The sequence below is a fragment of the Lissotriton vulgaris genome, chromosome 1_1 (genome assembly GCF_964263255.1).
Source record: "Lissotriton vulgaris chromosome 1_1, aLisVul1.2, whole genome shotgun sequence".
NCBI classification, from domain to species: domain Eukaryota; kingdom Metazoa; phylum Chordata; class Amphibia; order Caudata; family Salamandridae; genus Lissotriton; species Lissotriton vulgaris.
Genome location: NC_141685.1, coordinates 2,061,217,482 through 2,061,232,560, shown reverse-complemented (window position 1 = coordinate 2,061,232,560; position 15,079 = coordinate 2,061,217,482). Strand labels below are relative to the sequence as shown.

Sequence of the window (15,079 nt, the reverse complement as noted above, 5' to 3'; positions counted from 1 at the left end):
AGCCGGACCGGTCGTCTCCGCCGCCTCAGGCCGATGTTGTTCAACTACAACTCGGGCACCATGCCAACTCCACAGCCGGGCATCACGGAGGCGCAAGCCGCAATCTTCAAATCGTCATAACTCCGGCTCCCGGGGTCCGATCCGGATTCTGGTTGCAGTATTCGCCTCCCCAGCAGTTCGTCTTTCCGGGGACAAATATGAAAGTCAGGATAAGCTACAGGATATATGCGGGAGGTTACGAGGGTCTCTGGAGCCCTGTGCTCACGTGGCCATCTTGGTTGCGCGCAAAGCTCCTCCGCGTCTTGAGATCTTGATTTGCTGATATTCATGATAGCGGAGTTACCAACATTTTTCCACATTTGAGCTAACTTAAATATAATATTTTCACAACTAGAACTTGAACCTTTTTTAAATAGTAAGCCTCAGACGGTTTCTATATATGTAGCATTTTAGAAAGATTGAAACTATCCACTTAGCAGTTCGCATAATGTAGGGTCTGGGAATAATTGGTGATCATACTTTATCATCCTCGACAAACTTGCAGCCTCATGCTGGTACAGGGAAATGGATAACCGAAAACTCAAATATATATTGGACCAGCACTTAATACCACATGATTCTCTGTGAAATCAGTTCAGATTTATTATAATAGTCATCCACAATATAGATGAGGAGTACGCACAGATATTTTAAGAACACTTCAGGCGTGAAGTAATTACAAATTTATGATCACTTAAAGATCAAAATAATTACAAATAAAATGTATAATATAAAAAAGATTCTATCCTGACTTGCTTTGTGTCCTTCTCTTTTCTACAGGATGATTGCATGTTCAGCTGAACAGAAACACACAGTATTTGTTTAATGCATAAAATTTAAACCAACAAATACGTTTTTTGTTTCATATATAACATTTTTGTTACATGTGCAGATAACAGCAGAGAAGCTACCTCCATCAGTCATAGATCCCATAACATCTGATGCCAAAGAGGATGTGAAGAAAGATAACGTGTCCAACCAGCAAAATGGCTCAGAAAGAACACCTGAACCTGTGACTATCAGGTACAATGTAGAGGCATTTTAATTTGCTTATAGCATCAAAATGGTTTTCACAGTTTTCACCAGGTGTAAAGCCCTGTAAAAAAATATTAAGAAAAGTCGATGTGGCAAGGCGTTCTACCTTTGTGAGACACACGTGGTCTGAAATGTACGCAGTATCTCATTTTCATTTTGCCGAGGACATCTTGTGAGACTACTGTCAGTTACATTCACTGTTTAAAGCAGAAAATTGAGATTAATCAAAGCAAATATTTACTAGGTGTGCGTGTGTGTGTGTGTGTATGTGACACAGAGCAATATTTCACAATGTTGCCATTTTGTTTACCTAAGATTTTCTCGTTCTTAGTTTTCCTTAGCCAGACTTTCATTTTTGCTAATATAATGCCCACATCATCTGCCCCAGGAACAATGTACTGAGCGAGAATATTTTGTAAAGAGTGAAGTGGTAATTAAATGTGTTTTTCATAATACATGATGTATCAGTTTATTGCTGTATATAATTCTTTGTAAGGCATTGCATTTGATATTTTTCCCACAGCATATGCATAATTACCCATCGTTTTAATATAAGCATAGTAGAAGTACTTAATATATTATATTTGCCAAGTTAGGAATTGTATGCAGGTCCCACTATATAAGAAAGAGTGGACATTGCAAATTGTTCAGGTTATGCTATACATCTACAGTATGGAATGTCCTTCAGAAATCTTGTCCACTTATCCTTATGGGGCATTGCTGTTGATTGTGATGTCTAGGTGTCAGCATCATATATACATGGACAGAGGAGCCAAGCTGTGTTGCAGGTGTTTATCCCTTATTAAGTTACACCATAACTGCAGGTGAATGTATTAAAAAGGTTACACTTAGGAGCATTAACAGTTCCACTGTAAAAAAGTGTTATTTCACTTAAGTATTCTGGAAATGTTAGGCTCCTTCAAAGGATGAAATTCTCAAACCAACCAGTTTAGCAGTGGGCATTAGCAACCCGTACACAAATGGATCCTAAATTGAGGTTAAACTGTTGATTATAAATATTTTATAAGATTTTGTATTATGTAGGGATAATGAAATTGTTTTAAATGTTTGTTAAAATTGTCTTTTATGATTTCACTATCGAAATAAAGACATTAAAACCTGATACTTCTTTCTACTCGCCTTCTACAAGATCTAGTGAGCATATTCTTTCTGAAGGACTATGCCCCCGTTCCTTTAAAAAAATAACTGTTGACTCTACGGTGTTTGCTGATTTTCAAACCTCCTTAACCCTTCAGAGTGCAAAATAAAAAAAGAAAGAAGGCAATTTGTAGCATTTAATGTAGTTTGTAAATTTCCTTCCAAACTACATTAATTATTACACTGTACTCCAGAGTAGTAAGCACCAGTATGTGTTCCATGAATGACTCCATCACAATATATGAATACCCCTTCATTCGTTTTTCTGCATTCAATTGTGATCAGATGCACAGAGTGTATACAAACATGTTTCATTACCTCAGAGTGGAACCAAACGATGCTCAGTAACTTATGTCCAAAAATAAGAATCAAAGCATTGAAATCTTTCTGGTCGTTGGTTTAATGTGGAATGCTCCAAGCTTCGCTTCCATTTTATCCTTGTTATTTACCTGCTCTGTGTTGCTGGGTAGAATCGGAAACTAAGCACTACAAAGTCAGAGGTGTATGCAGATAACTCTCAGAAGTATCTCACTCTTAAATATGAATTGCTGAACCAAAGCAGCACCACAATGTGCATGAACCATGATTAGTGCAAGGTAAAGAGCCTGTGCCTTGGTGACACAAATAGTTTCAGGTATGATTTGTGGTAGTTCTGATCCTGAGACAATTTCCGTTTTGGGAGAATCTCAACCAGTCAACTCCAACACAGAATCGTGGGATGTTGTTTGGCTCAGACTGCACCTTTCCACCACTCCAAAAGAAAAGCAGCGGTTACGGTCCCAAACATCCAACATTTTATGTCATAATAACTTGGTTACAAAATCTCCCCATGCTTGACCAAAAAAAGTCAATGAGTTGCAATCACAAATTCAAGTGGTCAGAGTGAGCCAGACCTGAAAAAGCAGGACTCTATCAAACCTGCCTTTAAAGAATTTTGGTATCGCCTCTTAAATGCCAGGGTTACAGTCAAAGTCCTCTGCACCTTGCACGAAGCCTACTAATAGAAGGGAATGCATAGTATTTGCAGAAGCTAGTTATCCCCACTCCCTATTATGAGTGAAGCAGGAATCAGTGGTCGCCAATGTGCATCACACTCACATTCAGGTTCCTTAGGTTTTGCAGACTTTCACCCCTGCCAAAAGAAGGGGGAGTACACCACCTAATTTGTGGATGACTCTTACACACTTCTGCGATGTTACCCAAGCCTGTGGTTGATGATTGTCACCTCTGGTGCAGTGACCTAAAATACTCAACGGTGGATCCTCGTAACCCATGCTCTAACTTCCCTCAGTCTACAGTATTTGTTTCCTTAACTTGACTCTCTAAATACCATTCCTTAATACCACCCCATAGGTCATGGAATGTTGTCTTACCTTCTGCACCACTACTTCCACTCTGGGGGCCCTGAGGGGCATTCTTTCCCTGGTAGCCTACCAACCTGTTACATCACTCCACACAACCACTAAGCATCATGTTTGTTATAAATTATACCCACGATTCAGTTGCAGATGTGCCGTATATTCAGAACAGGTGTGAAGGTGGCTGCAAGGTGGACTGTCTGGATCCTAAAGAAACTTTTCAGTAACTCCTAATCCAGCAGGTGGCACCACTGGGCTCTCTCACAATGTTGTCCTAACTCTGGATATGATGCAGCAGAGCCAAGGCATAAGCGTCACCCCGGCATGCTGACATTGATGTTAGTTCCTCCTTTTCTGTGCCCTTCCACCCATATCCACAGCTATGTGTCTACCATTTTCAGTACTTTTAATGAAGGCTTCTCAAAACGTCTGCCAGTGTAAAGGGATATATTCCCTCTGAAAATAGCACAATTTAAGCCATGTTGCAAGCAGATGTTGGTCACCAGCCCACAGGTCATCTGTTTTTATTGTTCCAGCACCAAACAGGACTATGAGTCCTGCCGCACATGCTCCATAATTAATCCGAAAGTAATTGGGGAGCAAGAAGCCATGCTTACATTGCGTAACACAAGATACAACACTGGTCGTTCACAAAGTTGTGATGTTGTTTCTTGTCCCATTCCTATTCACATCTTCTGGTAAGTCCAGGACAAAGTCGAGTGACGGTCTAAAAGAAAACATAATAAGTCCAAGCGCAGCTCTTTGATTCCATGACAGTCCAGCTTCAGGAAAATGATTCACACTTGGCACTGAATTGGGCCAGCCCCTGCAGCTATGTCCAATTCAGTTCCAAACTGGTTTTTGAGCCTATGCATTTTGAGTTCCGTGGGCCATCATTCACTCTGTATCAGATTGTGGTTTTCAATGATGCCATGCTGCAGCTTTTTAAAATAATTATTGGTCCCTCCTGCGTGCCTCCGGACTACACGATCAGTTGTGCCTCCACCTTGCTTCTGGCAGTAGGTCTTTCCCCAATGCCGTCTGGCCCTATACAGCCCCTGGCACTGAGCCATGCTTTTACTGCTTTGAGTATGCTCTGTTGATTGTTACCATTTCTGTTGCAGCCTTTGCTCCAGAGGCACCAGTTTCTGCTTCTGTTCCGACCAAAGCCAAGGTGTATTTGGCAAGGAACCTAGGCAAGTGCATTCAGAATTGCACTCATTACCTGACAGGAATGTGCAGTTTGATGTGCGCATAAGTACATCCGATAATTAATATAACTTTGTATACATTCCCGCTCCCTCAATCTCCTACCACACTAACCTCAAACCAAACAGTGTTTAAGAAGTCCTGGTGTGTGCTTGTTCAAATTATTTTTTCACTTCGCTGACATCATATTATACCACTATAACAATTCAGGTGTGTTATCATTTTGCAGCATAAGTAGGAAATATTGATGCGTGGTGGGAGTATGAACATGGTAAACATTTTGTTCCTATAGTAATTAGCAACATATTGTTGATGTAGAAAGCAATAGTGTTTATTATATTTGATGTAACAGATTTTTACTTGAGGCCTAAAGTCAGTTACTTTTTTACTACACCCATTGGAATTATTACTCATCATTGGTGGTCCTAGACATCTAGTTAGTTGTAGGTGTGGACACTCCACTTGCATGATACATATAAAGACTGATGAGGACAGTAACTCAAACGCTGTTCCTCATTCTGTCCTGTTGTCCTGGCTTTTCTCTCGGTGTATACCCTCAGATGTGTGCTGTTAGTTTTGAAATGTGACATAAGCCCTGCCATAATACAATGTCTCCAACTCAGTTTGTGAAGCATGTAATTGCTTAAGAATAGACAAATGAATATGAGGCTTTTACATATCTTTTGTATCATAAAGTACTATTTTGGTTTGCCAAAATATCAAACCTGTATATATTTAAAACCAGGCTTGCTAAGCATCATATTACACACTTGTAGTTATATTTCATTAGACTTTTGCCATTAATATATTGAATTACTACATTTTCCTCATATTTTTGTCATGACGTTTTGTAAAATAAGCGTGTTCTTTTTTTAGCAGCTTGCAGAATATGTCCATGCTTGCAAACCACATACTTAAACACAGCGCTGAAGATGGCGAAGCAGTCACAAGCATTGTTCAAGAAGGCACCATTTTTTCTTATGATTTAACATCCGAGACTTCCCTGAGAAGCAAACTGCTAACAGGTATGGTGAATCTCATTGAAGCTATATTACCTACTACAATGTAAAATTTCTCCACTCTGTTTATGTACAGTCCTATGTCTTAGAAATTTGTGAATCAGTAAGTTTTCATAGATTCACAGATTAACATGCTTGAATCATTCGACGTTGTCGAAGTGGGAGTCCCACGGTATGATAGATAACAGTAAATCACAAATTTACTTTGAAGTTATTGCAGAAGACATTCCCTTAAATAGCTAATTAGTGTTATTAGAAATGACCCAAAGTTCAGCCAATCAGACGACAACACCCTTTAGACCCTTCACTACAGAAGCTCCAGCCTCTCAGATTTTCTACTGCATGTCGTGTGATTTGAGTCTCCCTAAGCTCTGCTCAGTTTTTCTGATTTCTGGTCTTTCAGACAGGAATTATTCCTTCAACAGTGCTTCTACTCTTGGCTAGCTAAGCTTGCTTTGACTTCAAACACCATATCTACAGCAGCCAAGATAGAATTATTTTGACCCTGCAGCACCTGTGGAAAAATGAGGCTTCAATCTGATAACCCTTTCAAAAACTTTTTCTATTGCTTTCACCCTGACCACCAGGGGAAAGATTGTAAAATGCCTTACTTTTTCTCACAGAGCATTGCAAGTTAGAGAGGCTAGACTTCTGCTATGGCTGCAGAAACGTTAAACCAAAGAATGCCCTCTATTTGACTATGGGAGGGACAGATTATTAAAGATTGCGGTCTCTATAAGAGACCGAGATCTGCGGAGAGTTTGTCTCCAAAATCCCGTACAGCAATAATGAAAGCCCATCATTCAAAGTTTCAAAGTCCAGGGATGAGGTGTGTCCATCAACCTCTAGAAAACCACATACCTCAGAAAAGGGTCATTCTGCACCCTTCACGCCTTCTACTATGGCTACCCAGGTTGAGAAACCTTCTAGATCTCACCCCTCGTCGATTTAAAACGGCACTGTGAGCTATGTGGTCTGTAGCAAAACATATCCTGCGGGGAGCATGGAATCAGTCTGGCACACTGTCCCAAAGTTTGTCGTCCACAAACATGCAGTTCCTTCTGATTAGTGAAAACTACACAACAGTGCTGAAACGGGATTCTAGACTTTATTGATAGAAATGCTCACCCACAAAAAGGCTTGTTGGGGTGTTGGTACTGGTAGGGAATATGTGAAAATGAATATGATAGATGGCGTTCCAATCCCAAAAAATTGGAATAATTTAGAAGCTCTGTGGCCCAAGTTAATTATCACGTGTTTTATGTTAAAAGTGCTTGGAGAAATGAATGCAACAAAATGTTCACAATTGCCTGTATTGACTAAATGGACACTGTTAACTTTAACAAACCAATAAATACATTTTAAAAACCCAGTATCTTAATTGGTGAGTTTCTAGATTGTTCCAATTTTGCTTTGTAGCCACTACTTTCCCTATCACACTTAAGAAACCATTACATTATGTTGCCTCAGAGGATGAAAAGCTCTTTCTCGTTGACGAGAACGTTGATGAGCATATCGTCGGCAGCATCTCCATCGTCACTTCTACCACAGCTACGTCGATCAACCTTGCTGTCGACAGCACTCCAGGTAAAGAATCAGTCAATGAAGACTTCCAAGAGAGACCCGTCGACCACGAAGTTCTGATCATACTCTTATTCATCGTTGTCAGCACCATTGAGGGCAGCACCTTTGTCGTCGGTTCCATTAACATCAACACAGTCGGTGGCAGCATCGTCAACAACTCTAACATCACAACCGATGACAGCCCCGTCGGCGGCAGCAATATCAATACTGTCAACGACATTCCTGTCAAGGGCTGACCTAGAACCAATAGCTAACCGGTCTTCTTTTGTGCCTTTCGCACTAATACCATTGAAGCACAAATCATCACAAGAAACACTGTAACCTTCTCAAACCTCATCCAGTAAGGTGTCACCTATCCTTCCAGATAATCTCCCAGATGTTGATGAGGAGGAAGAGGAAGAAGAGAATTCAGATGACAACTGAACATTCGGAGCAGCTCATAACACTTCAGACCTTCATATTAAGTGCCTGGAGGAAGATAAAGAGGACCAGCAATACTATGATATGTAAAATACAACTAATAAATGTACACCAACAACAATATTGGACCTATACAGAACAGCAGCAGTAACCTTCAGTACATATGCCAGCGTCACCGGTTACCAACTTGTATCATATGCTGCAGGATTAATACAGCAGATTTCCGCCATCAAGGTCAGCCACGCCACTACCAAAGGTTATCTCCAGAGACCACCTCGTCTGGCACCCACTCCCAGACGTACATCACCGCTCATGGCACCCTAAACATTGTTGACACCTTTGCCTGCTCCAATTTCTGAGCCTACAGTAGAAGATCCTCCAACCTCCGATGACGACAGAGAGGAGGGTGAGATTGACTATACCACTTCAATTCCCAATGAGTGCGACGAATACCAAATACAAACACCGTCCACTATGAGTTTCATAGCATTATGGAATAGGCTGTCAAAAGACTCCAACTCCCAATACTCACGAAACAATCAGACTGTTTTCTCTGACTTTAAAGAACAAACTAGGAAAGCAGTTTGTGCTATATTTATTGAAGACTTTATATGGGAGGAAAGCCTCAGTAATGAAAACTCCAGTCTCTATACAAGAAGTACTTCCTAGACTAGATAAAAAAATACAAAGCACCTGAAAATTCTCTGGCTTGTCTGATTGGCCAATCAAATCCGGATTCAACTTGCCATTATAGGAAAAAAGTTTTCTATAATGGCAGCTACTACTGTCTGGGCAGTGAACTTCTTGGCAATTCTGGGGCGTAACAACTGCCAAATGTGGTCCACATATATTGACCTCTTTCGTAAGGATGCAAAACTAGAGGCACGAAAGATACTGCAGGAGGCAGAGAAGATTTCGGCAGCAAAAAATAGTCTCTGCCATAGATGGCATCCACAGGCTTTCAACAACTAGCCTAGGTGGCAGTCCTCGTACGCCAGTGATGACTTAAAGCTACTTCCTTCCGCCCTGAAATTCAGAACGAAATTATGGACATGCCATATGATGGTGAATAATTGTTTGACAAACATGTTGACGATGTGCTCAAGTAGATCAAGACCGACATCGAAACAGCAAGATCTCTGGGCACTCTCCAATATAAGAGACAGACCTTTCGGGGAGCATGAAGTAGAGGTGTGTCCTCTTTTCGAGGTGGTCATTAGCAGTACAAACAATACCAGCACATATCCAGGACAATATCGCCAGTCAGCTGGCAAGCAGCACCAGCAGTCGTATAGGCAACTACCATCTGCAGCATACAGATATCCCGCTAGAGGAAAGCCTTCCTATAGAGGCAGAGACAACGCCAAGAAGCAGGGATCCCCAGCAAGTGCTAACCACCATCCCCACCCAGACTACTCACATTGGGGGCAGAATTTCCAGTTATTTCTACCAATGGTCTCAGATCACATCAGACCCATGTTCCTAAATATCGTCTCCTGGGGACATACCCTGGAGGGTTCGAATGTACCAGCGCAAAGACCCCCACCTTCCCGCATGAAAGAGCTCTCATTGCAAATAATAGCAATGATATGCAAAGGAGGAATAGAAATCGAACTGTACACTCAGAGGGGAGTCAGTTTCTTCTCCTGCTTCTTCCTGGTCCGAAAGAAGACGGGTGACGGGCGCCCCATCTTAGATCTTAGTCAACTCAACAAGTTTCTTAAAAATAGTCATTTCGTATGGTCACTCTTCAGGATGTGATAAACCACCTTAATTGAGGGGATCATATGACGGTCTTGGATCTCCATTATGCCTGCTTTCATGTCCCATTCTATCCAATGCACAGGAAATTCTTGTGATTCAGGGTAGACTGCACCCACTATCAATTCAAGGTGGTGCCATTTGGACTAAGATCGGCACCTTGACTATTCACCAAAGTGTTATCTTCAGTGACAGGATACCTCAGGCAAGGAGGAGTCCGAGTTTTCCGGGGTTTGGACGATGGCTAATAAAGGTAAGCATATCACACCATACAGAAAAAGATACATGTCTTTATCTTTTCCGTGCCTTAGGCCTTTCAGTCAACCATCAAAAGTCTCACCTCGCACCTACAACTACCATCACCTTTTTGGGAGCTGTGATAGATGCAATCCAAGCAAAAGCCTTACCCTCCTAAAAGAGACAAGAAAAGATTTGCAGCCTAGCACTGCGCCCCACAAAAAAAAAAGTCTGCGTCTGTTCGTCTCTACAAGTCTTTTATGGGGATGCTCTCCTCATGCATTACCCTCATTTTTTTTTTGTAAAACATGTTTATTGGCATTTTATATTATTACATACATCACATCTATCATTGCTGATGGTTGTGGCATACAAGTGATCCCACACTGGGGCTTAATACTGTGACATACTATCACATAGGTTGAAGGTTGTTGAGCCCTGTCACTTAGTCTATTAATTGGCGATGACCCTCACAGGAGGTCTGTGTTCATATACTGGCTACCTTCCCAAATGTTGCTCTCCACGTCGCGCTGCGGATGTGAGGTGCATTCTCTCCCCGTACATGACCAGGCAGGGGCTTTGAATAATTAGCCTTATTCTAACCATGAATAAACTTGGGGTAGAAAAACTGGGGTGCACTGTCGTATGTTGTGGTTACATGTGTGTTAACGCCTGAGAGCTGCACTACTGTGAGATATCATGATGTAATTGCGCCAAAGTGGATAGGGGGGACATCGGTAGGAGCTGTCTGCGCGGGAGCATGGTGATGGGTCGTTGGCAGCCATTAGGTCTCACTCTCTAGGTGTTTGGGCCCTTTGCGTACCCTCCTGAGCATCGTCTGGGGCTATTTGGAGCCTATGGGAACCAACCCCTCGCGTTTCCACCACTGTCGCCGTTTCATGTGTAAAGGATTGAAGTAGCATGGATATTGGCTGCTTGCGAATTCCCTGAGCTCCCTCCCCTCGCAATATTCACTCTTCCACTGCCCCCCACATATTGACTGCACCCACCCAGGCCGCCAGGGGGGGACCATCAGGTGCCTTCCAGTGCATAGTTATGCACCATTTGGCCAGGAGGAGCACTAAGGAGGCAAAGCGCATTTCGACTTTCATGTGCTTGTGACGCTTACCGATACCAAGGGCGCTAGCTTCCCACGTGTTGAGGGCCCGGAGTCCCGTGACCGCTCCAAGGGTAGTATGGATCTGTACGCCAATAGCTGATGGAGGGGCGTGCAGTCCCACATCATGTGGAAAAAGGAGGCAGCGGTCTCCTGACATCTAGGGCAGGCGTAGGTACCACTGGGGAAATACTTCTGGAGCTTTGCAGGAGTGAGATATGCCTGATGCAGGATATGCAATTGTATGTTATTGAAGCGGTAGTTGCGGGATACCTTCTTGGTGTATGCTAGTGCTTTGTCCCATTCCCTATCAAGCTAAGGCCATTGTTCCCTGAGGGATGCAAGTGTGGGCTGCTTAAGAGCTCGTATGGTTTTATATATCCAAGTAACTAGGGGTCGCCATGGGCCCATCTGTAGGATTGAGTGGAGGAACTGGTGCGTAGGGGGTTCTTCCTCAATTGTGCGCCATTGTTTACAACCGTTATTTAAGAGCTGCCTGTGCAGCAAGAACTGTCCCCTAGGGTGCTCAGTCATTCACAAGTGCCTCAAATGTCTGCAATTGTCCGTCACAAAATAGCACCCCCAACCTCCGTCACTCATGCATTACCCTCATACCAAACTGCCGTCTCCACATGAGATCTCTTCAGGAAGAATTTGACAGCCAGTGGCTACAACCCAATGGCTCTTTCGACGAGATCATTTAGATTGCTTCCACAATGAGGTACTCATTTGAACTGATAACACCACAAGTATGCACTACCTAAACAAACAAGGTGGAACACATTCCCCAGCACTATCCCTTCAAAAGCAAGAGATATGGAACTGGGCCCTAAGAAACAGAAGAACTCTCTGGGCAGAACATGTGCCAGGCACATCCAACATCCTTGCAGACTTGCTAAGCAGCATGACCAGCTACAAATGGGAACTAGACCTGCAAACTCTAGACCATATTTTCCATTGCTGAGGCGAACCAGCCTTAGACCTGTTCACGATGAGCGAAAACAGCAAATGCCAGTTCTTCGCCAGTTGACAACCGCAGAAAGGATCGAGTGGGAATGTATTTTTGATCAGATGCTCAGGCATTTATGCTTCCGCTTTTTCCCAGATTCCACTGATCCCAAGATTTCTAAGGAAGATGGAGAGAGCCTTGCCGAGTCAATCTCATAGCCCCCAGGGCGCCCCGCCAGTTTTGGTTTACGGAGCTCCTACTCAGTTGGATCCCTATGGTTTTATACGGTCAATGTAGAACTAGATTAGAGAGGGAATTTGAAAAAGGAATTGAATATTACATGTGCAGAAGTTGCCTGTGGGTCTTTAAGGAGAGCGGGAAATGACAGGTTTACAGGAATGAATTCCCTTGTGGCCAATGCTTTAGTTGTAGCAGTGAAGAAATCAGTGTTGGATATTGGAAAAATCTGTGGGAGTTGTCAACATGTCACAGCTTAAACATGGTTGTGAATACGAACAGGATGTCAAAAGAAGCTAGGGTAAAATAGATAGATGTGTGAAAGGGTGGCATTTGCATATGTATTTGGGTAGTAGGTGGGATAACGGTGAAAAGGGCAGGCTACTAAGCTCTTAGTGAAGACAGTGAAGTTAAATTACATTCTTTTGGAAAATCTGAAAGGGGTAAAGGATCGAATGATGGGGAAAATGGGTGACTAAATTGTATCAGATAAGAAGTAAGCACGCTTATAGAGTAACAGACCCGTACATCGAGTTTAGATGGTGAGGTGGGGATTAGGTGAGAAATGTTAATAGTTATGCCTAAGGTGTCCGTAGGAAAAAAAGGACAGAAGAAAACAATGGAGCAAAATTTAGGTTTAAAAAAATCAGCATTTACCACATCCATAATGGGGAGGATTCAAGCTGATAAACTCACAGCTTGTGTAGGTATTATTCCATCATTATACAGGGAAGGATATAAAGATATTCTCTGAAGCAGATTGGCCAAAGATGATGCTAGTAGGTTCGCCTTGCTCATGCCAGGTGATTTAGCAGAAGGAAGAGATGAGAAGAGATTAAGGAAGAAAGGGAATATTAATGTCCGATATAAACTGGGATAAAAGTATTCTAAGAAGACAGACAAGATACAAGAGCAAGCATAGAATGCACTGTAAAAACGTGATGCTAGGTAAGACAAGAGGGTCGCATGGAGATCAAAATCTTAAGGATCCACATTGGCAGTGTGGACGTTTTTGTGTAACTGAGGTGTTTCTTGAAAAGCAGCATCTTGACCATTTTCCAAATATGTTAAGTGAGAGGAAGGTCGATGGTGAAGATCCTCTTTTTTTGGGCTCTACAAGAAGCAGATTGTTTCAGTATTTCTTGCTTCTCGAGTTTGGGGATCTGCAGATGCATATTTTGAAGAGCATAAGTGGATGCCCTCATCAGTCAGACAAGCCATTTGAAAATACTCTGAGCTTTATTTGAAAGCCAGTGTAGTGAGGTGAAGACTGGTAGGATGTGATAAAAAGCAGAAGCTGTCTGAGATCTTATTTACTGCCACTTGCCAAATACCTTCTTTGGAGCTAGGTCTCCTGTTTAATGGTACTCATAAGTATGGCATTGTCTAAACTGGAGAATACCAGTGATTAAACAGATGCCCGAGTTCAAAAGTAGATGGTTACCTAATGTTATTTAACAGTCTTAGTTAGAACCCTGCACCATTGACTACTCTCTGGAATGGCGTTCCAGCTGCACTCTATAGTGCAGAATACTCTAAGTGTTTCTACATTTGTTTTGTTAGGAAACAGCCATTTCTGAATCTGGTGGCTAGATTGTGATGGGGAAAGAAGTAATAGAATACAGTCTTTTGAAGTCCTGTAAGGTGATCTCTCCGTGTATCTCATGGTTTCAGTTTGGTATACAGCCAGGTTGGCAGTATCATGTTCTGCTGCTTCCTGAAATAAAGCCCCTAATCCATTGTGTTAAGCACTTAACTCCAGACCTGCATCAACCTGGTACTTTCCATTAAATGGGTGGCATGATTATTATTCATAAAGAGGATGCTGTCCAACATGAAGGTTGGAGGTGTCACCTTAGAGTTCCGTGACCTTATAAAGGAACTCTGCCTTCAGCCTCGTTCCTCTATATGGTCACGGAACTTCTTGGTGACTTGAAATATTCATGTAATAAATGGTAGGGACTAACTTAGCCTATGCATATCATAATGACATATGCATTTTCTAAGTAATCCAGCAGTCGTTTATTTCTTAGTAGTATGTATTAGAGCAGTAGTTCATAACCTGTGGTCCGGGGACCCTTGGAGGTCGGTGACTACTTAGAAAATTACATAATAGTAACAGATTAATAAAGTGAATGCAAATTAAGTAGCAAAATGTAAAAGTCTATAGGCTAAAACACTTGTGAAAATGTTAGCGTCCCCATTCAAGAGAGATCAGTTGGTAGGAGGTGCAATTTGTAGGGTCTTTGCAAGGATTGGGAATACCCTTAATAGTGGCCACGCACTTGGAGGTCTCCATCCATTCTAAGTGCTTTGTAAAGACGTGCCAGGACGGGAGATAGGTGATCCCAAAGGCTTTATAAAAATTGGCGCCTTAGCCGCCCGGACCCGGGGCCTTGCTGGTTCGTAAGCGTCGAATGGCAGCAATAGCCTCTTGTGGTGTGATGTTGGTAACTAACGCGGTGTATGTGTCAGGTGCGACTAGGGGAGGGGGTGGTAGGCCCTTGTGTCTACTTACAATAAGGGGGTCTGCTACAAAGAGTTCCCCGTAGGAGTCAAATTCTGCAGCAATGTCCTTGTCCCAGTTTCCAACATTCAGGCGCTACACAGGAAGGGTCCGAGGGTGTTTCCCTGGGTTATATCGCATAATGATGGTTGGGGTCAGGTAGTGCTGCTGCGCCAATGTCCACTGAAATTGTTTTAGAGGCGATGTAGAGAACTAATCAATACAGGCATAAGTTTAGTGCACTGCGGAAAAGAAAGTGTATTCTCTAAATGTAGGGTGTATGTATCACCAACTGTTTGTCAATCCTGCCTCCAACAGGCAGCGTCTAGCGCCCACCTGCCCCGCCCGTAAAGTGGACCTATCTTTTTGTGTCCCCATTGCTACATTGAAGTCCCCTCCCACTATTTTGTCTTTGTCTGGGGATGTCAATATCTGTCTCAGGGAGTCCTT

General features: G+C 42.5%; 1 protein-coding gene across 21 annotated transcripts in view; it reads left to right on the top strand.

The window, feature by feature from the left end:
• PLEKHA5 (pleckstrin homology domain containing A5) overlaps positions 1 to 15,079 on the top strand; it is a 742,840-nt gene that overhangs the window by 680,485 nt on the left and 47,276 nt on the right. For 15 of the 21 annotated variants that reach the window (XM_086920721.1, XM_086920705.1, XM_086920764.1 and 12 more), the window contains 2 exons: positions 932 to 1,062; positions 5,676 to 5,824. In XM_086920721.1, the coding sequence (XP_086776847.1) occupies positions 932 to 1,062; positions 5,676 to 5,824 (280 nt within the window). The remainder of the gene's footprint in view (positions 1 to 931; positions 1,063 to 5,675; positions 5,825 to 15,079) is intronic. The other 6 variants (XM_086920674.1, XM_086920665.1, XM_086920731.1 and 3 more) reach the window with 1 other exon arrangement.